Source organism: Camponotus vicinus, unplaced genomic scaffold (assembly GCF_025532165.1).
Source record: "Camponotus vicinus isolate PSW18456_S1 unplaced genomic scaffold, iyCamVici1.0 SCAF_2, whole genome shotgun sequence".
Classification (NCBI taxonomy): domain Eukaryota; kingdom Metazoa; phylum Arthropoda; class Insecta; order Hymenoptera; family Formicidae; genus Camponotus; species Camponotus vicinus.
Window position 1 is genome coordinate 11540386 of NW_028141956.1, and position 23822 is coordinate 11564207.

At 34.3% G+C, this 23822-nt stretch overlaps 1 protein-coding gene and 1 long non-coding RNA gene across 2 annotated transcripts in view; one reads left to right on the top strand and one right to left on the bottom strand.

Annotated features, from left to right (window-relative positions):
- Positions 1–22452, top strand: part of LOC145967076 (uncharacterized) — a 33753-nt gene extending 11301 nt beyond the window's left edge. The window contains exon 3 of the long non-coding RNA XR_014437286.1: positions 22312–22452. This is a non-coding gene — a long non-coding RNA (uncharacterized LOC145967076). The remainder of the gene's footprint in view (positions 1–22311) is intronic.
- Positions 743–22995, bottom strand: LOC145967068 (GTP-binding protein Rhes). The gene is made up of 6 exons (XM_083091697.1): positions 21981–22995; positions 9594–9895; positions 8305–8462; positions 3672–3858; positions 3355–3565; positions 743–3099 (listed from the first exon to the last, which is right to left on the bottom strand). The coding sequence occupies exons 2-6, from the start codon at positions 9728–9730 to the stop codon at positions 2881–2883; spliced, it is 912 nt and encodes a 303-aa protein (XP_082947823.1). The 5' UTR covers positions 9731–9895; positions 21981–22995; the 3' UTR covers positions 743–2880.
- Positions 22996–23822: the final 827 nt, after the last annotated feature.

Genomic DNA, 23822 nt, shown 5'->3' on the forward strand with positions numbered 1-23822 from the left:
ACATGGTTATCTCGAGTGTACCATTTTTGTACGTCGTTGTTTTCAATCGAACAATGAAAACTCATTCACGTCTCTTTTTATTCTAATTTTATTGAACTTCACTTGTGTTAGTTTTCAGATAACAAAACGCTTCTCTAGTGCTTTTAATTTCAACGAGAATTATGATTTCTTCTTATTAAAAACGCCAAAGAATGTAAGTGATCAATATTAATTATAAAAATTAATTTTCCGATTTAAAATCTCAATTATATTAATGAAATATTTATAAAATAAGAAGTAAAAGAAGACTAGGAATCAAAGACGCAGGTAATGGTGCGTGATAGTAATAATATATTATGATAGAAACTTTGTAAAATGTTATTTATCTTACATACAATAAGAAGCGCAAAAATATATGTTTAAAATGTACTGTCGACAATGTTTCAACCCTGCTCTGGGTCCTTTTCATAATATTATCATTATGTTTTTCCTATTTGACTTTGAAAAGGAAACACAATTTTAAAACACATTAAATTGTGTGATGCTATTTTATTATTTTAATTGTAAAATCACGATCAGATACACGTATATGAAATTATTTTAATACGCAATGAAATTTTCTTGAAAATTTAATAAATACATTCAGATTTGTATCGTTTTCATCTTGTTATAACGATTATTTCTATTCCATATCAAAGCAATTAATAATTGAGAAAATTCGATTGAAGAATTATCCATCAAACCAATGAGATAGATTGCCGGAGGCAATAATCGACAAATGGTAGCCCGCAGCGTTAATGATGGAAATTTGGTTTAAATCAATTTCTCGCTCAAAGTGATCAGAGCAAGCCTTAAATCCAAATCTCGCTTTAGAAATTGATCACAATATTATCTTCGATGAGAGAAATTTTTTTTCTTTAAAAAAATGCATGTTTTAGCATTTTTATTTGGAGGCTAGATATAAGTACGGTTCAAAAAATTGTAGAAAAAATATGGAGAAAATGTCATTTATTTGATACAAAAATGCGAGCACAATCGCACATATTTGCGACTATAATCATGTTTTTTCTCTTATTTTTACCGATTGCAGCAATGTAGCTCTGCGCTTGCTTTCAATTGTAATCGATTTACGAGCCGCCTAATTGGTCAAATCGTCGATTGTACCTTAGAGAGTAACTATAGCCGAGTTTATGGAAAGAGAACGGATGCTTATTCATATTTCAAATATTCACAAATCTACATATGCCTATAATGTCCCATCGGTTCAAATGCCAAATTCATCGAATGAGTCTTATACAGAAAAAATATATTTTTTTCAACTGACGAATAAATTTCACGTACACATACATATACACAATTTTAACAAATTCATATTCATTAAATAACTTTCGCTCTAAATATGTTAATTCTTTTTACGATAATTTGACAGAAAGAAAAAAAAGTTGTACGTTAGCTATTTCATAAATAAATTTTCTATTATGTTGCTAAAATCAGATATAAAATCTTCATATTTAATTTTTGCTTTCTTTTTATCTCTGATTATGCTTAAATTACGCAAATACACAAAAGGAATTTAACTGTATATTTTTCAAACGCAATCGATAAAAGGAAAATTTTGCATGCGTTTGTCCGATACGAATTAACAGATTTGACATGCATAGAAAAGGAGGTCGACATATCAAAAGTATCGATTGACTTTGTACGCATGTGACATATAATGCGTGTCACGTCATTGACAATGCGATCTCACTAATCGAAGATGACAAACCGAGCACGAACAATATACGAAATGTGCCATAAATGTATTAAAATTTATTTTAAGGCTATTTATTTTTAATGAAAATCCGTTAGATACACGAAAGAATTTAACAGAAGATAAAACGATCAAGAAAACGACGAAATATTCATTTCTTTAATCAAGCGCCTTTAATAGAATTAATAACATTCTAAATCTTATGTGAAAATATAAATGCTCTTCTTCGCGTGTCGGAACTCGAATAAGGCTGGGCGCAGTTAACCAATTCGGTAGAAAGCTTTTTCCATAGCGTTTTTCGCAATCTCATAACGACGTAACGCTGACAACTCTCTTGCACTGTCGTTTCATCGTAAAGATTTTCTCGAGAATAATTTCGATATAAATTTTAGTAGAAAGAGTACGTGCTCTTTCGCGCTTTTTTCCTCTTTCTTTCTCTCTCCTGCGACTCAATCATCTCACTGCTATCAGAGAACCCTCCGATCAAATGTCAAACGATCTTATCCTCCTTAATCGAGGTATCAATTTCCCGTTTAGCGTTTGATCGACGACGATTAATTAATGTAGCGGCTTACCTCTCAATCTCTCTTTCTTTCACTCGATCACATCTTAAGTTAATTATACATGTTACCTTCGGGACATTATGCTAAAGCTATATTCCGTTAATTAATTAAGGCGAGTAGCGTGGTCGGTTTAAATATGATTTTCCCTTGGCGATCTTCGTTCGCGAGTATTCGCTTCGCGTTGTCTGTGTATTACTATAGTGAAGTCTGACAATTGTAGATCTGAAAGTTTCGATCGCATATATGAGGTTTCCATTAACACAAATTTAGTTATCATTATTTTTCTCGTCCCGCAAGAAATATTGAAAAAGAATCAATTTTTATCAAAGATTAAAAAGATTAAAATTTTTATGAAAGATTAAAAATGATATAATAATGATAAAAAACGCTAATTATATATACAATAAATTAAAATGGACAGAGACAGTATCCAATACAAAATTGTAATAAAATTATAATAAGCAAAAGTACAAAGATCATATAAATAGAGAATGATACCCGTTTCTAAAGATCGCTTTAAAACGCGTTATCATATTTTTCATATTTTTAGAAATTTGTCCGCGCGCGTGACAATTGTTTGAAATATCACTGTATCGTGCAGGCCTTCCTGGACTCTATCCTTCCTGTTCTAAGCGTGATCCTGGATCCCGGTGTGTTGGTCTCGTTCGCGGTCGCGAGCGAGCACGTTTTCGTCCGCATGATCATTAAGTCCGTCCTTATGCTGGGACGTCGTACGTTCGGCGCTACGACGCCGCAAGCGTCGCTCAGCCGACGTTTTATGCTGAGAGTGGCTTTGTGCCGCGGCTGGAAACAAAAGCGTCACTCTTTGAGGCTCTTGAGCCATCCCTCGAAAGGTCATGAAAGGTAATCTTCGTTTAATCGATCGCGATGCGACTCCGAAAAACCAACAGACCCGTATCGTTCCGCGCTTCGTCGATCTTAATCGGATTTTTCGCGAGGCTTTCAAATACAGAAGCGTTTGATTAATCTTGAGAAAATTGTAATTTAACGTATCTTTAAATGTTACCTCGAGCATATCATTCATTAATCATTACTTACCTGCGACGGCGGTAGCATGGTCGGCGAGCCAAAGGTAAGCGGTACCTTTCTATGGTGATTCGGAGCCATCTCCAGAGGTAGACCTGCCACTACGAATAACTGATAAAATAACTCGTCCACGTGATAATTTCGCTTCGCGGATGCCTCTACAAAGATGCAGCATTCATCTTGACTCACGCAATATTGCTCGGCTTCCTCTACCGTGACCGTTCTATAACGTGAACAACAGATTCGTTAAAATAATTATGTCACTCACAGATGCAATAATGAAACGATATTATTCAGGAGACCAAAATTGAAAACAGGAGCGGACGTACTTTACATCTTTATCACATTTATTCCCCACGATGACCATAGGGACCTTCAGACTGTAGTGGCTCCTTCTGCTCTTCGTGGCACTTTGAGTCGCGCTCACTTTAGTCTCGAGGATCGCTTCCCTCAGTCTGATGGCTTCCTCGAAGGATTCCCGACAGTCCATACTGAACACCACGACGAAGAGGTCCCCTGCGAAATCGGTTATCGTATCTGAACCGGTCGATTCGCCGAACAGCACGCTTACTCGTTCGTGTATTTATTCTTAGAACGCTAAATTATTGAATATTTCAACGTGTTAATAAATAAATACAGATAAATACAACTCGAATAACTCGTATTTTTGTGGACTTATATAGAGCGAGTTTATTTAACGGTGTTTCACGATACGCGCAGCAAAAGGTAATTTTAAACTTTTAAACCTCTTTCGTACGTCCCTTTCGAATCTTATTATACGCGACATCAAGTGCAATTATTTCGAGCTGGACGGGAGTCCTTGCACGCTGTTGCATACGGACTAATTATAGCGGTCACGCGAGTCACATGCGAAACACGCGTGTGTTACGGATTATGAATATTTATTCTGACTGATTTATTTCCATAGCGACAAGGTGCGGTCTCTCCCCCCTTGTATAACTATTTATAAATCCATCCTAACGGTAGTATGGCGTGTAACGATTCCGGATCCCGTGTTTACGAAGCGCACTGTTTCCGCTTGTTTCCGGCAAAAATGCGTCGCGGACAAAAGGGCGAGTAGAATCAACTGGCTGCTCTTGTGGACGAACAAAAAGCTCGTCCGATGGGGAAACTCGACGAACCGGGCGTATAGAAGGTAAGCTCGGTAATAACGTCGCTTTGCCAGCACACGGCTCCACTTGGTTTTATTATCGCACATTCTCTCGCTAAAATGCCGCTAAGTATCTCATATAATAATAACGTTGTCGTTAGTGGACAACGCATTAGTGGAATAAAGTTTGAGGAAAGCGTTTCTTTATGTTTTGCTATTAAATATTTATCATAATTTTATATCATTATGTAAATTTAATAATTATGATTAAATTAAGAGTTATACGTTGTTATATTTTATTATTAATTTAATTTAATTTACTCTTTTATTTACTTCTTATTAATTTTATAAAACGCGACAAAATAAGTTGGTATATTACATGTATACATACTTTATTATATATACAATTATTGATCTCGTAACAAAGATGTGTGTCAGCCCTGAACTGTACTTATAAGCGCGAAAATAAGAGCTTTCTATGAAGATAAATCTATAATATAATTAGTCACGATTATATATAATTATTACACGACTAAATACATAACTAAATAAATTTAATTTAATTTCGTGAGATATCTTTCTATCTTAAAAGCATATAATATATATATATAATACAAAATATAACAAGATTTATTTTCCTCGCAAATAGAATTTTCAACCTACAAAGCTAAACCATTTATTCAGTAATTTATTTATTTGTGTTTCCTTTTATTATCGTTATATTATCCAGGATCTTTTTAAGAGTTTAACCTTTATATTTCGAAAATCCTCTACCGGTTTATAGCTACCACATGGAGCGTCACAAAACATTTTACTCCCGCGAAACACGACAAGCTAGTCCGATATTGTCCTCGCACCACGAGATGAAAATATATGTATGTCAGCCATTATGCAGCAAAGTTCGTGTCTTTGGTGTCGAAAGGAATTCTCTCTTCTCGCAATAGCCGGAGCCCCGTCTGAAGACTCATTGTCTTCGAATCGGGGTCATATCACGCTTCTTGTTCAGCCATATTCCGGCGGATTCCCTTTTTTTTACATTTTCGACTCGCGTAAGTCATTTTTAAGTCTGCGAATGATCAAATTTATTTTAAAAAATGATGCGCTGATCGCGCATGAAATTATTGCATTCAACGAAATTATACTTCGGCATACATAGGATTATACATATTCATGTATTAATTGTTATACCAAGAGAAAATTCTTAAGAAAAATATCTGCAATTATATATTTATAATCGATGCGTGGAAATAAATAATTCTTGATATAAAACGCGATGATTATAGAATAAGCGGACTTATCATTTCAACATATATTGATACGCGAAATATTTTCGCCAATCGATTGAGAGGTCTATGAATTATTAAAAGATCTTCATGGAGCTGTGAAAAAAATGCGGTCGAGAAAACGTGGAATCGTGACTCTTTGCCGAATGCGCGGAATTTCTAGCGGCACGAGCGTCGGACGGAATACAAAACTAAAAACGCCACGATGAAATTCCCATCGACGGTGGCTCTCTTGATTTCCGCACGCACGGACGGCAATTTAAAAATTCTTCGGATTTACGTGTCTAATTCTGCCGTGAGCTTCTACGTGAGGTCACCTTTATTGACGACATGTGACGATACATGGCCGTTTCCAGGCGCATGTAGAACAAATTCGCGAGAGACTGGCATCGGCTCTGTCCAGTGCAATTTGTACAGCTCCGCTCATACAAAAAAGAAAAAAAAAACCGACGGAACTACTTAGAGCCCAGGGGAAAACTCTTTTATTGCCATCGAAAATTTTGAATCATATAAATTTTAACAAACGTTATTATCTTTTTTGTGTAATTATAGAATTGAAGAGATGCAATATATAAGGTAAATGGCTATAACTTCGTCAGCGAATATAATTTCGTCAGGCCTTCTTAAAATTAAATAAATTAAGCAATCTCGCGTTTATTTAATTTTAAGAAGGCCTGACGAAATTATATCCGCTGACGAAGTTATAGCCATTTACCTTATTGGACATAAAATATTAATCGCGTAAAACAAAAAAATTCTTACAATATAATAATACATATAGATTAATATAAGTAATATATATTAATAATTATGCAATGTTTAAGTATGAAGTCTATTTTGAGTATTTTTTCAATCTATTCTTATTTCTGAATTGTATGTCGTGCTCCTAACTTGCTATTGCCTTGCGGATAGTGTCGTTTTGGGAATTGTGTGCATAGATCGCAACTTAGATTATGTTCTGTGCAAGTCGACGTGACGTTTGCATGTATATACGTCCGAGCATAAATATGTATTTTCAGTTCGGCCCATCTTCTATCTTGACAAGCGCGATGCTGATGCAATTGTTGCACGTCCAGCATGGCCCGATATCAGGTTATCAGGTGCAGGTGGCAACGTTGACGTGACGCAAGGGACAAGGGAGATCTACGTACAAAATCAGTAGAACACAAACAGCCTCGTGTGCCGTAGGGACAAAGCTACCAGATGGCAAAGAAGAAGGACGAAACTGAGTTATCGAACGAACGTACCCTTCGTACATTCCCTCGCAGAGTTTCGCGAATACGAGATCCTTCTCGATACTCGATATCGATCACTTATCACCGTCTTCACCCTCGTCCTTCGGACTCACGAACCATTGAACATCCCATTTTCGCTTAACGCGTCGAATATTGTAACGAACTTTGGAGATTGGCATTATATTGGATTGTCATGTCTCTCTAATATATAATAGATAAGAATGTACTCCATTGTACAATATTTAGAAATTGACACTTGTACATTATATAGAAAGTCAATTGGTCAAACAAGTGTATTTAAAAAAACTCATCATGAAAAACAGTCTAATTTACTATTATTATCAATAAAAAAAATAATTTAGTATTATTATCAATAAAAAAAATTAAAAATATATGATAAAAAAAGATTATAATTTAAGATATGCTAATTTCTCCATTATTCAATCTGAATAAAAATATTTCTAATTAGAATGACTCAAATAGACAAGAAATAAATACAAAAAAATAGACGAAATGCAACTGTTTTAATATTTGTGAATTCGGCTATATTTGTGAGACTTTTAATTGTTAAAAATTGTATTTTTAGTGTAGCGTATGAACCTCGATTTTGCAAGACTAATCGAAATTTATGCAATATACAGCGTGTAACTTCATATTTGGAAGCTTGCTGAAATTCCGGTAACAACCGACATTACTCCGGGCAGGCTTCCTCGAACTTTTTCCAGCGTAGGAAACTGTCGTTACCGGGGATATGAGATTTCGTAAGAGTTGTGAAACTTACGAAGCGCAAGTTTGACATTCGGTGCGTTTTTTCTTCGTTAGATCAGTATGGTTCATTTTTTCGCTACTGAGAAACGAAAGTTTTTTTCCACCGTTGAAAACGCGCCGATACAAAATTCAAATATGAGTTAAGCACAAGTGTTAATCTTTAGAACATCATTATATACATCGCAACCGTGGATTTAAAGATTCAAAATGTTTAAAGATTTAAAATTTTCAAAGATTTGAAACTATATTCAGCAAAAAAGCGTCTGGAGGTCTTCATGACTGATTTTCTATCTACCACAATCTGGCGTATTCTCATACAAAATGCATCGCAGTGCATTTGCACGTCTCCCGCTAAATTGCAATTTTTATCCGCTCGTACAAGAGTTAAATATCCATTAATTTTTCCCGGGCTATTAAATAAAAGTTAAACGTCATTATTCAGCATTGAATTTTAATATCGATAGGAATATAGTCTTGAAAAATTTTGCAGCGCTATAAATGCGATATCTCCTTGAAACGAAGCAGTGCATTTCTCCGGGGAGGTAAGTTGGTGAGTAAGACTTACCCGTCAGGAAGGACAATCGTCGCATTGCCGGAAACGGATGGTTTCCGCTTGTATCCAGCAGATCAAGCTGGTGAACCTCGCCTCTGATCCTGTAGAGTTTCCTGTGAAAATCCTCTATCGTCGGCGTGTAGCTCTCCTCGAATTTGTTGAACAGAAATCTGAAATGTAAATAGCGGAGATTTTAACCGCGTAGGCGTTTCGTTATTTCGAAAAAGAAAGAGAAAAAAATGCCTACATTTTATAAATCTTTTTTCTCTCTCTATTATATAATAATTATCTTTTAAATTTTAAATTTAAACTCGCGTCTGTTTCTATAAAATACTTTTTTTATACAATCGGTTAGTAAAACAGTGTTTCATAATTTTATAATATTCTCTGTATCTTGACTGTTGAAATTAAAATGCTTTTCTCTTCGTTTAATTAAATACATAAACGTATTTGAGAAGCTGATGTAAATCCAACAGTAAACGAGAAATTAATTGTAATAAAGTATTTAAAAAGTCACGTTCGCGGACAAAAGGATAAGCATCTGTCTTGCTTTTTTGAACTCGTTTAGACTCGTTAGGTTCCTATCTATGTCCATGTGAACGATAAATGCGCTTAGCATTTAAGAGCTGCATAATTGCGATTAATTCTGGATAGTCGACATAACTTCAAGCTGGCGAAACTGCAAATTTTCGACATTTCACGGAGTCTCGGCATTCCTAGACGCAGAATATCGGACGGCGAACGAGAGATTTTATCGTTTCCATAATAACTCTCCATTTTGTCTCTCGATGAAAAACGAAATATGATTAGCTAACAATTTTAACAGGCCGATTCAGTTCAAAAGAATTACGCTTTGTTCCTAGGAACGCAGCCTCAGTTTTTCGATATCCTATCGCGCGGTGACAGCGGTCATGTAACAACAGCAAACACAATAACGTAGCGGTGAGTCGGCAGCACGGTTCAAAGATTAATTGAATCACATTGTTTCGCGCTATTAGCAATCGATCTGCGAATGGGAGCACGACTAACAGAATTTAGAAGATTGAACGCACGAAATGTGCAGAATAGTATGAAATTATAAAATTCGTACAACGTAAACGAGCATCAAAAATCGACCAATTATTCTAATGGAAAATATTGGAAACGCAAACAATTAAAGATAAATAAATACAATATTTTCACGTAATATCGAATGTACAGAGGATATTTATAAAAATATCGGTCAGAAGACGCGAGGATGAATAAAGGAGAAAAATCATCGTTTCGAACTTAACGTCCACTTGTTAATTTTGCGCGTTTACCGTGCTACAATGGCGGTCTTTCCAACGCGGGCACTGCCGAGCATAACGAGGCGGTAGCAGTTACGCGGTGGCGGCTTGCAAGCGTCTTCCTGCGACGAGGTGGATGCGGGACTCGGGCTGACGGGCATAGCGAGCATTCCATCCTCCGGGCCTGAGGGACCCTGACCCTCCACCAGCTCCGGTTCCGCTTTCGCTCCTCGACGACCGCGAGCGTTGATCCGATGCTCGGCGGGCTCGTCGGCTGCACTTCTGCCTTTGCAGAGCCTCTGCACGCAGCACAGAAGTCGGCCGCACGCCTCCAGCTATGGAGAAAATGGAAATTACACCTTCTGTAAATGCGGTATTAATCCTTAATCCCTTTTACTCTTCGCTCTTGGGACATCATGTGTGTGTATGTGTATGTATTGTGTTGAATTTCAAAGTTATTGCATGATTTAAGAAACCGAAATGAGACGAAAACAACTCGCATTTCATGTAATAGAGCGTTACGTAAAAAATAATAATTGTGTAGCATTTTATTTTTCCTAAATGAACTTTTAAAGGTACATTTTTAGGTTGAAATATCTTTTTCTTTGTTTTGTAAAAACACAAAATCAACAACCAACCATAATATAAAAAAAATCTCAACGTTCTCGCATGATTTAATTAACTGAAATGAGACGAAAACAACCTGTATTTCATGTAATAAAGCGTTACGTAAAAAATATTGTGTAGCATTTTATATTTCCTAAATGAACTTTTAAAGATACATTTTTAGATTGAAATAGCTTTTTCTTTGTTTTGTAAAAACACAAAATCAACAACTAACAATAATATAAAAAAAAATCTCAAAGTTCTCGCATGATTTAATTTACTGAAATGAAACAAAAACAACCTGTATTTCATATAATAGAGCGTTACGTAAAAAATATTATGTAGCATTTTATATTTCCTAAATGAATTTTTAAAGATACATTTTTAGATTGAAATATCTTTTCTTTGTTTTGTAAAAACACAAATTCAACAACTAACGATAATATAAAAAAATATTTCAATCGAAAGAGAGTTAGTATTGTTTATATTTTTTTGGTTTTCAATATAAATGTTGATTTCAATATAAATTTTCGATTATTTACGTTACATATAAAACACTAATAATGTACAAATTTCGCGTTTAATGCGAGACTACAAACAACCTTCGATCAAATTTTCAAAAATTTATTGAATTTTAAAAATTGTTTGTAAACTTAATAAAATATTACATAGTTCTTTGCATACAATGTGACCAACAATGTTGTCTCTAATAGTCTCAAGCTTGGTTTTCTTTCAATAGAAGAAAAAGAACAATCCATGTCCAGACAGCAGACGATATCTTATCCCGAAGGAATTGCGAAGCGTAGAAAGAAGAGAATATTCGAGATCCAAGCAAAGATGAATGCATGGGGCACGAACGATTGGATTTTCTTGGATTGATTCGTGGCAGAAGACTTTGGCAAAAGTACTTTTATTAAAGTGCCGAGGGAAAATAAAATGCAGGGCCAGCACTCCAGATACGTTTTAGAATCTCACGCGAGTCTCCTCTTGAATATTTTTCTTGCTTTCTGCTGATGTTAGAATATCCGAAAATTGTTCCTACAATAATAATATTGAGAAAAAAATAATTTTTTTCGAGATAAAAAAAAATATGAAACAGTTGTAAAGTGTGACGTGGTATTTTTATTTTTGCCCAATATGCTTCCATAATTAAACAATTTAATCAACAATAAATCATTGCTGAATGTTGCCCTTGGTGGACATTACATATTTTACAAAGTTTAACGAGAATGCTTGTTATACTCGCGAAAAAGTTTAGAGGGAATTTGTTAAATAAACGAGGAACTTTGTGCAATAGTGTAGATGCCATGAGAATCGGAGAGGGTCCCTTAAATCCAGGAATATTTTAAGATAAATTTGAAATACCTGACACACCTTGTGTACTCATGCATGTAAAACGTAGGAAACAAAAGTAAGCACCGCATAATTCACATAATTCAAAAATATTCGTATATCTCTTTTACAAAAATTGTTACAAAGTATAAAGATGAGTAAAAAATATTATCTGTATTTTTTTAATATATAATATATAATATATATATATATATATATAGGGTCCCTTAAATCCAGGAATATTTTAAGATAAATTTGAAATACCTGACACACCTTGTGTACTCATGCATGTAAAACGTAGGAAACAAAAGTAAGCACCGCATAATTCACATAATTCAAAAATATTCGTATATCTCTTTTACAAAAATTGTTACAAAGTATAAAGATGAGTAAAAAATATTATCTGTATTTTTTTAATATATAATATATAATATATATATATATATATATATATATATATATATATATATATAATTTAGAAGAAATAAATTCTGCTAAAATTGTATTTCTTGAAACTTATACAATTTTAAAAAAAAACGTTAAATCTTTAAACACTTATTACAGAAATAATATTAGAATTTTATTTTCATCACATAAAAATTTCATATTTTGAATGCCAATATCGAGAGAAGAGAGGCTTCGCACTTAAATAGCAAGGATTCCCTACGATGAACGATAACATTCTTCCTCGTGTTCGTCTTCGAAAAGTTTATTCTTGCGACTTGGATATTCGCAAACGCGACTCAGTTGCAGAAACTGGCAGGATAATAGAACGCGTTATGCCTTTACCATAACGCTGAGCATTTCTAACTTGGATGCCTTGAATAGAGGACTAATGATTGCAACGAAGCAAGTTCTATGAATATTGCTTAACACCGCTTTACGCACGATAGTTAGAGAAGATATATTAAGAGGGACAAAGACAGTATTATTTTATGAATAATATAGCGACGTTACTCGAGTCATTTTATTTAATTGTACGATTTCTCTTTAAGAGAGAAAGATAAAATAACTTTACATTTTTATTAAAAACTTCAAATTTATTTTAGTGCCACTAAACTTATAAATATAAAAAGTATTACATCGATTCAAGCATAGTATTATTTATTTATAAATAATTATTTACCATCAATTTCTAATATCATAAATATCTTCGATTTCTTTTGATTTTACAAACTGCTACTTGTAAAATTTTATTATCAATTATACGTCAAATATAAATTAATTCGAGTTTTCCTTAAAAATTGAGTAAATAGAAGAAAATTGTAGCGCGATACGGATTGTTGATCGAGGATCCCCACGGACACGTTTCTTTGAAAAATACATGAAGTAAACTTGATACTTGTCGTTGCTCGGCAAATTTACCTCTGACAAAGCAGCATGCCGCTTCGCGTACTTCAATTTCGAGACGATACGCAGGAGGTGAAGCTTTATAAATATTTAAATAGGACACCTGATGCCCATCGCGCTGAGGGTGTGGGTAGCAATTATTAAAGCTCCTATTAAAACACGTCGCACGTTTATTATTTTCTCCTTTTTTACCTTTTTCTTCAAGAATGTGGTAACCAATTTTAAATGTAATTGAACGCGTTTCATCTTCGCTACGTATATACTCGACGATAATTATAGGTACGATTCACTCCGACACGTTCATTGTAGTTTAACAAACGGCGACGTAAATCGCGCCGTGAGTAGAAAAGAATTTCGTTTCGTCCTTATTTTGAACAACGTTCGGGAGCCCATTTGTGCAGTATTTCGGTCGTTAACGCGTCGTTGAGCTCTTAAACCTCCGAGCAAGATCGCAATTACTGACCACAATTGTTTCAGTGTCGAAGGCTATTATTACGTCGATGTCGGTTTATTTCTGTTCTATGTCGGAGAAATGGGAAGTTATATTTCCCCTTTTTCGCCGTATTAACTGTAAACGTATGGAAAACGAAATACGGGAAAGCATATGTATATCGGCTGGATCGTTTCTAATGTCATATTTTATCTTCGTGCAAGTGTGACGAGTGTTATTCGTCTCACGATACGTCTCAGGAGTATCGACATTTTCTTCCATTCGCGTATCTTTTCTCGTCGCGCAAATATCCCTCGAAATAAAAGTCGAACGTGTCCCTGTTACTATTTTTAGGATTGGATTTATAAACGCTTTCAACGAAATCGGTTGACTTTAATCTCGTATCTACTACAGCTTTATTTCCTCTTCTCGAATTAGATCTAACATGTAAGAGAGCAAGATTTATATTTTCTCTTCTGGAGTACTTCTGTAGGAGAAATTCTAGAAAGGAGCAATTTTTAAACTAAAGTAAGACTAAATCAAAGAATTAAGAATTTTTCGCAAAGCAAGCATTCTTAATATAATTTCATAAAAGAACATGGAGAAAAATATATTTCTATTAATTTTATTCCTTTGTAAAGGCAAACGGCAGAAGTTAAATCAACCGGTGTTTGATATGTTGAGATATTTCGTGAATATCAAGATGATTAACAACCGAGATAATAATCATCGATTTTTGTTTCAATTTCGAAGACAAGGACGAGTCCTGAGCGGAGTAGTAACGATCTGCTTACAGTCTAGCTATGAATACTCTGTACAAATGGTAATAGGCCTTGATGATAGGAGGGTGGAAACTAGATTAAACTACGGAGACTGTGTAAATGCAGATGTTAGAGCTCGTCACTATCTCGTATCTATCCGACTTCCCCGGAGGAGTCACGGATAATCGCTTCGACCGAAAATATACAGAGATTCGAGCTATTTAATCACACACTGAGAAAAAAATTTTGTAAAAACATTAAAAATTTTGTTGAATAAACTAAATCCGGCGGTCACGGGCTGCCAACAGCATATACAGGCCGAATAATAAGATTACATAATTGTTTGAAATAATGAAAAGTAGTTAATTGAACTAAATATTATTTTAGATCAACTGAAATAGATATAGTGAGAACTAGAAATCTGTTTGGGCGAAGTAAATGAATCAATACAATAATTGATTCAATTAAGTAAATGTATAAATTGTATTTAATTGTTTTATGATTTCTCTCAAATCATTATTTCGTTACATCAAGTTCAGACTATTAGTTGTAATATATCTTGTATCTAACTGAAGATTTAGTTCATCGTAATATGCGAACAAGATTAATAAAATGGAATATTTGATTGTTTCAAACCATCAAAATTGTTTTTCCAAATTTTTTAGTTTAACAATATGTGCAGTTACTCAGATTTTGATTCAGTTCATTCAACATATCTTTATAGTTCCAGTAACACATAATGGTGTTCATGCAACTATACCCATTCAACTAATTGATTCAAGTGTCTCAATCACTTATTTTGTTAATTAAAACACATTTTTTGTTATTTAGACAATTTTAGCATTGAATTAACAAAATAGAAGTCAACTAAAGTTATTTATTTAATTCAACAATTCCTTTTTCTCAGTGCACAATGCATCTCTCATATATTTTTAGCAGTGACATTAGAAATTTACAAGCTAAAAAGTCTGCAGTGAGGCAAGCTAATGCATACAAATTTCTATTATATGCCTTTACTTTAAAAGAGATTAAATTAAAGATAACGGGACGTTGTTAGTTGTAGATCTTAATCTCTACTAAACGATTGCATTAAAAAAAGTGGATTAATGAGATTCTACGTTCCCAAAGAATTCGTTATGTTCGCGAAGTTTAAACTCTCTGTCTCGTTATACTATTCTGTATCGTTCTAGTCACGATATAACACAATGTGAAAAAAGAATGAGCGACAAATATCTATACCCTAGATGTGTGTGTGTGTGTGTGTGTGTGTGCTATCGATTTTACGATTACGTTCCACAACAAGGCTCTTATCACACGAGAGTTTGAGAAAGATTGATCTCTTAACGCCAGCGATCCGTCGCACAGGTTCTGATATAAGCGAACAGCAAGGCATATCGATCGTGTCTGGATATTGTCGGCAACATAGACAATCGGATTATCATAGACGTTTGTTCTCAACGTGCGATATCGATAACAAAGTTCCGAGTGTATCGTGGAACGTTATCCTCTTAATGTTACGTAGCTTAATCGCACTAAGCGGATTCGACTGTCAACGCACGTTAAACATCCGCGTGCGTGTTTAACGATTCAGTGACATAATATTTTCTGGGCAAGCGGGATCGGTCGAAGTAGTGGCCGATATTTGCACAGGTGTTTGTAGCTTAACGAAACTTACATAATATGCTGTCATTACGCGATCGACAGTTCTAAAAGCGATCGATTACGCGATACAATGTTTTGTTCACCGTTAGTAATACGTAGTACACGATAAATTCTGAACGGAAATTGTCTCTCTCTCTCTCTCTCTCTCTCTCTCTCTCTCTCTCTCTCTCTGCTCTATTTATTATGTATCTATAATAGTTTACTTGCATTTATAAAGCACTAAATCATCTGTATACATAATGCATTTTGCCAGATATATCATCTAGTAATATTTCATATGTAACTACTGTATATTTTATTTGAGAAATGAATAATAGATTATTGATAATATATTTTATTTATTCGTTAATCATCGCAGCATATTTCATTCGCTCGATTTGGCATGCGATTAAAAACTTCCGCGTCACGCGCGCTCCTATAATTCCACAGCTTCCTATAATTTTTGCCACGGCGAGCAGTAATATTATATGAACCTAGAGTTATGCAAGTATATAATTACGGCGGTAAACGATTACTCCGCCCCATTTAATCCTAGGGTGATACCCTTTACCGTCAGGTCGTTCGTTCTGATATCGCCTGAGCCACGGAAACAAGGTGGTTAAAGATGTCAGTTAAAAGCCATTCTTCCAAGAGTCTTTCTTTCCATACTTTATACTCGGCTGACTTAAAATCCGAAGAAACCATTAAATGTGCAATGCAATCTCCCCGTTTAATATTTTTTGTAATTAATTATTACTTGTTTTACCTCACACGATAAATTTATTAATTCTTTGTTTATAATTAATTTATTAATTTATACATGTGTATGCTACTCACTCTATGTTTTACAAAACGACACAAATATCGCAATAAAATGCGGTACAGAATAGCCTTTAAGGTCTGTCTAATGCATGCGATAATCGAGTAAAGATGAATCCCCGGAGCTCTCAATTCGCCAATAAATTACCCGTCGTAATTAGATGGTACAGATACGCTGTTTCATCCATTCCGAAAATAGAAAAGTGATTCCACCTCCCTCTCTTTCCCTCGCTTTGCCTCTCTTTCTCTCCAATATCTTGCCATTCGCCTCTCGTTACTTAACTCGGGACTAACTATTCGCCAACGTTCTGCTACTGAGTGCTTTTGCTTGCTCGGGTCGTAATTTGAGAGAGATTCAGCTCTCGCCGATTGTTTCGTTTGCGAGTTTCAGGCTATACATCATTGTAGCGAATATTATTATTATTGTCGCTTCCAACATCCTTATCTTGAGTAACGTTGTAATATTTGAATAAAGCTATAAGCAACAATCTACGATAGCAGCAGGGACCGAAAGCGATTCATGAGTTTACGAGCAAACATTATGTAGATAGATACACCTGTCAACGTCGGCCGTGATAGCTAAAGAAGTCCTGCATCGACGAAAGTAACTTCGGCAATACCCGCGTACAATATGTATAGAATGTTCTAAATTTTTGCACGAATACAAAGTAATCCGCTTGAATCTGAAGTAGATTCGTTTTGAGGAAAAATATATCAACGCAATCAATATAATTAAAGTCTAGAATATTTCATGAAATAAGAATACAATTTATTCTTCAGCTAATTTGAAGTAAATGTTAATTACGTTTAAGAAATTTAAAGTTGAAAGAAGTAGTAGAATCAAATTACGTCCGATTAAATTTTCATTAAATCGTCTTCAGAAAGAGAGATCAAGGAAATAGCAGACGAAGGGAAATGACCGAGGTATTTGATATGGGTCGTCTTCACATCGCGAATTTTCGCTCGTGAATTTAGTTCCTTATGCACGTGGAATACGAGATTTTGCGTATGGATATAGATATCTGACATGATATATAAGCGGGGTATAATTTTAGAGAAGAAACGACGTTGAGAGGACGCAAATTTATTTTCAACCCGCGAGTCGTTGCGAGTAAGGAAGGATGCTTTCACGCGATGAACTAATTGACGAAAAGCTGGGCACCGAATTCCGACCGACCAGGTCACGTCCCGGTAATTAAGAGCTTGATTGTCCCTATTGATCGATAATATCGCGATTCAACAACCGCATTCGTCGCACTCCGGGCTCTCCGCACCTTTATTCGTATGTTTGTCCCCTCTCCATATTTATTCGTATTTTACAAGTGTCAGAAATGTAAAAAGAGCACAACAATCCCGCATCGGTTGCTGATCGATAATCGACTGTAATCAATCAGCCGGGCTCGATGTCAATGTACCATTTTTAATTGCTTACGGTAAATAGTATTTCATAGATTAAACGTGGAATTTTTTATTATCCGCCTTGGAATTTTTGACCTTAATTTTAACGGGATTGGTCCGTAATTAATCTTTTTCAATCTAATTCAATCTTTTCTTCACAAAAATACATCGACAGCTAGATACCGTTGTAAGCGCTCGAAAGTAAAAGACCTTTCTTTCAAACTAAGCCTCCGAGAAGAAATTGAATAACGAAACTTCATTATTCATCTAAACTCAAGTCAAGTCTACTTCTTGGAAATTTTAATTTGACCACGATATTTAATATTGAATATATTAAGAAGCTGAACTACAGAAAATATCGATCGCGCAAACTTAATAATAAAAAAATAAATTGCATTAAATTAAGACCAAAAATATATCCTTGTATATCATGTACAAATATTTCTCATTTTGCTGCTATATCTGCTGTGCCACGCCCAGTGTTATTTCTTGCGATACGTGTAACGGGATATATGACAAGATTACTGCCCTATTGAGTAATTGTCATTTGAACCGAAAATTCGCGTATCGTAACGATCGTAACGATGCATCGGAAGCATGCACAAAAGCGCATCGTATAGAGGCGCCAGTGATCGACGTACCGCGAGAAATTTGACGACGCGCGGATTATTGATACGGAAATTTGTGCTCTTTTTTACCGCAAACAGTCTTTGGAAATAGATTCCATCAAAGTTTTTTCATCGAATAAGATAGGTTTTGCCGTCCCCATGACACAATTACGATTTTCCGAGATTCGAGATGGCATTCGCGTGAATGCATTATCAAGTGTTACAGATAATCTTCGCGGTAGCCTACTTCCTGAAATAGCTAGAGTTTTCTTCACGACTTCTATCTCGCAAGTATGATAAATTCGGTTATTGGGTCGAGAAATCGAGCGGATTTCAGAAATAATATCTTCGCTTTCTGTAGCTTTTCCAAAGATAGTTTCTATCTAAACTTGTTTCAAGAGAAAATAATCGATGTGTGTTGAATTAAAAAGATAAACCAATGAAAAAGCAGAATAAATGTATGTATTTGCATATATTAATATGCCAACTGCATCTCGCAAAGTTAATATCTCTTGAATAAATATATTTTCCGAACAACTTATAAATTACCTATTACTTTCTATCCTCAAGTCAATAGATTTATCTATATTTTGTGCAGGAATATGTATTCGTATTTCGAAAAAATAGGATACTTCAAAATTATTATAATTTTTAAATATTATTGACATTATCAATTTTTATAGGAGTGTATCAAATTTAAAAATCGTTAAAATTAGAATCCACAATTCTACAATAAACATTTATCCTTGACTTTTTATGATAAAAATAGTCTCATTGTCAGATTTAAATTTAAAGATGCTTAATTATCTCTTATAAAAAAAGAAAAATGTAATATTTCATTAAAGAAGATTAAAGAGAAAGAAAAAGAAAAATAAAGATACAAAACAGCTTAAAATCATTCAAAAAATGTTATTTTTTTATATCATTTAATTTTAATTCTCCTTAATTAAATTCGATTGTAAACAACTTTTATAATTAACGCATTTATATTATATTATACCATATTTATATTACATTACATTTGTGAATTTTGTTTATCTTTCTCTTTATTTTAATAAAATTAATATATTATACATGCCACATTCACATTTACATATGCAAAAATATATAAAGTTATAATATATATAATATAATTTTCCATATTTTGACTTAATAAAATGTAACGAGCAAAAAAGACTAACAAATTTAACCATCAATATTTCAATTTTAAAACGAAATTTATGTAGTTATATATTCCAAATTAATAATTTATAATTATAATTCAAATAAAGAAGCGTCTATTCGCGATAAAGTTCACCAGTTGCAGTGCTTTACATCTGTTGACGGTGCAACAAGTCGGGTTAACAGCTGTTTCGGCTGCATATAGTTATATGCACGACGACGATGGTGCTATGGCATTTCGATTTGGCTCAAGTCCAGGCTGAGTTTACGAGACTTTAGTGAACTTGGATATTACGTTCGTTGAATAGCGGGTCGTAGTATCAATATCTATAAACGCTATGCTACAATGAATGAACTAATTCTCAAATTTGAAGCTGGATGTCGCGAAAAATAAAATAAAATTACGATACATAGTAGAATAAGAAATATTCTCAACATATATACTTGATACAACAGTGATAAGTATTAAAATTAATATAATTGTGGAATCATCAAAGATAATCGCTACACTGTCTTGGATCTTTAATAAATATACAAGGAAAATAATTATATATATAAATATATCTCTTTCAAGATTCTTAGTTTACATGTAAAAATTCACGTATACGTAAACTGGCCTAAAATATATACCGATTATTGAAAAAATATGAGCATAAGCTCCGCTTTCTTCGGCTTTTTCGGGACTAGAATGTTATAAAACTGCAAATGTCACATATTCAAATACGAGCACGTGTTGTAATGACTTATTAGATGTACGATGCGACCTACGGCTCGCGAATCAATAAAGTCCGCGCTACACGGGCACATAATTATTAACTCTTTCAAAGCCGCGCGTTTTTCTTGAACGAGAAAAAAATGTCGCGCAGTTACTTTATACATGTGTAAACTTTGCGCTATTTGCGGAAGGCGAGTATATGATGTGCGTATACGTAGGGTTTTGAGAGATTATCTCGACCGTTTAGCGGAAAATCTCTATGTTCAACGATCAGTCGCGGCTTTTTTTTTTTGATTAAATCGCTTTTATCGATACGATATATAATAAAATCCATGTTGCTGCGGTTTATGCAGCTGATATTTAGAAAAAAATAACAACCTCTTCATCTACTGTTTTTTATATATTTAATCCGTGAATATAACTTATGTTAATTGCTTTTTAATCCTATGTTTGCAATATTTGTATATAAAATAAAAAGTTTAAAATGAAAAATATTCATGATTTACTATTGCAAAAATAAATATTACACATAAGAAATTAGTGTATTTTCTTTAAATCATCAATACATATTTTTGTTGATAAATAATGCAGTTAGTACTAATCATGATTTTTAACATTAATAAAAAATACTTAATGTCTAAAATTCCAGAACATTAAAGAAATTTCAATAAATCAATTTATCATGTGTCAAATGATCTGTTTAATCAGAGATAAAATATTGATTTGCTATAGAAAAGATTATTTAATATGCAAAGCAAATGTCGCTTATATAAAATACATCTTTTAATTAAAAGTATAATCTTGTATAAATATAAACAGAAATTAGTAAAGTCGATAATTAATAATTAGCGATATATCTTTGGAAAAATTTATTTCTTTGAGATTTTGCAATTTCAACAATGAGATATCTGAAAAATGTATTCTTTTAAAGTAACGAGGTAAAGGATTGGAAGATTTGAATTGCTAGACGAACAGACAGAACATTGAGCAAATAGGAGATCAAATCACAAATTGAGGATCTTCTCTTGAAGACGTTTCTCACACTGCCAATATATCACGGAGCTGATATATGACATTCAAGGGAACGTTAAAGCGGCACGTTTTAACATGTTTATGGCCGTATTCAATCACGATCACTAATCATTAAGATTAATTGCGACATGATATGACATGTTTTTTTTAACGCATATTCTGACGGGAAAGCTTGCAAAATAATATAATTTTATAATTATTATATTTCGTTGATTCACAACGACTTTAAAGTTTTATATTTTTTTACTTTTTCTCCAAAAAATATTTATACCTTTCCCATCTGAAATATTACTGCGTATGTATACAAAAGTTATTTTAATTTATCAAAAATAATTTGAAAATCATCTAGTATATTAGAAAACAATCTGTGGATATTAAAATTAAAGTTAATTACTTCCATAGTTCGTATCGCCTGATGAAGATTGTAAAAATGCTTTTCTCATTGTAAAATAAATTTGATTCGTAGACCCAAAATGATTGCAGTATGAAATGATGCAATTAAAAAGTATAAGTCTCATTATTCTCTTACTATTACACAAACGCATGCTATGCTTGTACATGGCTTACCTCAGGAATGTGGACAAAGCGTTGCCGGAGGAAAAACTAAGAAACGAGGTCCGAGACATGCACTATCCTGAACGTTAAGGACCCGTACAGGTCCTCGATTTCTCCTTTCGATCTTCCACGATCTGTCACTTTTCGCTGCACGTCGCGATGCACTCTCTTCCTCGTCTCTCTTTTTCTCTATCTCCCTCTCTTTCTCTCTCTTCCTAGCTGCAGCGACAAGTGGCAGCTTTGACTATCGCGTTTGACTATCGTTGTACCAACTCTCTTTCTCTCTCCCCCCCTCTCTCTCTCTCTCTCTCTCTCTCTCAGCGATTCTCTCGTATCGTTACAGCGACTTTACGATTGGGGTCTACTTGAAGCCCAGATGTGCCTGCCGATATGTCGCGGGCTCATTGATTTCGCGAGGCGACTGGGGGCACGCGACGATGTACACGATGTACACGAGGATGTGCCCGATGGGAATCCCAAGCGAGGAGCGAAGCGAAGCGACGCCGGTGCGAAGCGCTGACTGAACCACTGGCGAGGCAAACGAGGGGTGCTCCGTACCGTGTGCTCCGTATTCCCCTTGCTGCTCTCACCCTTTCGATCACTCTCTCTCTCTCTCACTCTCTCTCATCCTCCCTTTCTCCTCTTCTATCGAGCATCCCTCCTCCTGGTTACTCTCCCTCTTGCGCGCACATTTTCTCGTTCCTCGTGCATCCCTCCCCCGCGACGCGTACAACCCTCTCTACGCTACGCCATCCTCACCGAGTTATAATAGTATACGCACGCAACACAGGAAAGCGCAGGAAAGCACTATGCGATCCTACGATCCTGCGCCCTGACTTCGCGGGGATTATCCGCGTCCCTTTCTTTCTCTCACACGAGAGTCGTCGACAAGATTTAGGTCCTCCTCACATGGGGATGGGATTCTTAATCGACGTGATTTCGTATACCGTTATTCTTATCGTTGAAATCACGAATGCGGAATTGCGTAGTTAGTACCGTTGCTTTTCGAAAATTCTAAGAATAGGACTGTGTCCTATTATCTGTGTCCGATGTGTGTATCTTTGATTACACATCAAAGTAATCAAAATTCAAGCATTCAATTTATTCGAGAGATTGGATGAACATTAAATAATGAAATTTCTTCAATACGCTACTTTTTAATAATTTTATAATACTAATAAATGTTAAATATTAATAAAAATTAATTACTTTTTATACATTTTAATTTAACTTTCTTTTATAAAACAATTACATTTTTATGTAGAATGAAATTTAGTTAGATATTCATGCTACTGGTATATCGACTTTGAATAAAATGTAATAAAGTTATAACTGGAAAGGACCGCACACATTCAAATTCCTTGAAAATGACAATAGATGCGTAAACAATTTGTTCCGCTTTACAAACAATATAAATGAAGAACATCAAGGGAGATAGCCGGAATTATGTGCTACGAGAAGTTTTCGTTTCTATCCCATCATCCTTCATGACACATGAAGAGTTTACCCTCTTGGCACAGGCAAGAAATTTAATACTAAAATGAATACTGAGGGGAGGAAAACGTAAGTTTAGAATGACTTGGCGCAATAGAAAAAGGGGATTCTTTCACGGATCTTTTACGGAGTTCCAAAAATAAAACGATGACGATACAACACAGCTAAAAATATTTATTAAAGAATGTCTGAATGATTATAAAATATCCTTTAGAGACATTTCTGTGAGAGAGAAACTTTTATACGATGAACATGAGAAAAAAAACAATTAATTCCCACGATACATTTAAATTAATGTAATTCGAATTTTTGTTTAAATTCAAATTTTTTATGTTTTAAAATAAACATATAAAAAAATTC

Coding starts and splice junctions, on each gene's coding strand:
- LOC145967068 (XM_083091697.1), bottom strand. CDS start 9,730: ATGCTCGCTATGCCCGTCAGCCCGAGTCCCGCATCCACCTCGTCGCAG. Junction 8,463..9,593: donor AAGACCGCCATTGTAGCACG/GTAAACGCGCAA, acceptor TTTACATTTCAG/ATTTCTGTTCAACAAATTCG. Junction 3,566..3,671: donor AAATGTGATAAAGATGTAAA/GTACGTCCGCTC, acceptor TTCACGTTATAG/AACGGTCACGGTAGAGGAAG.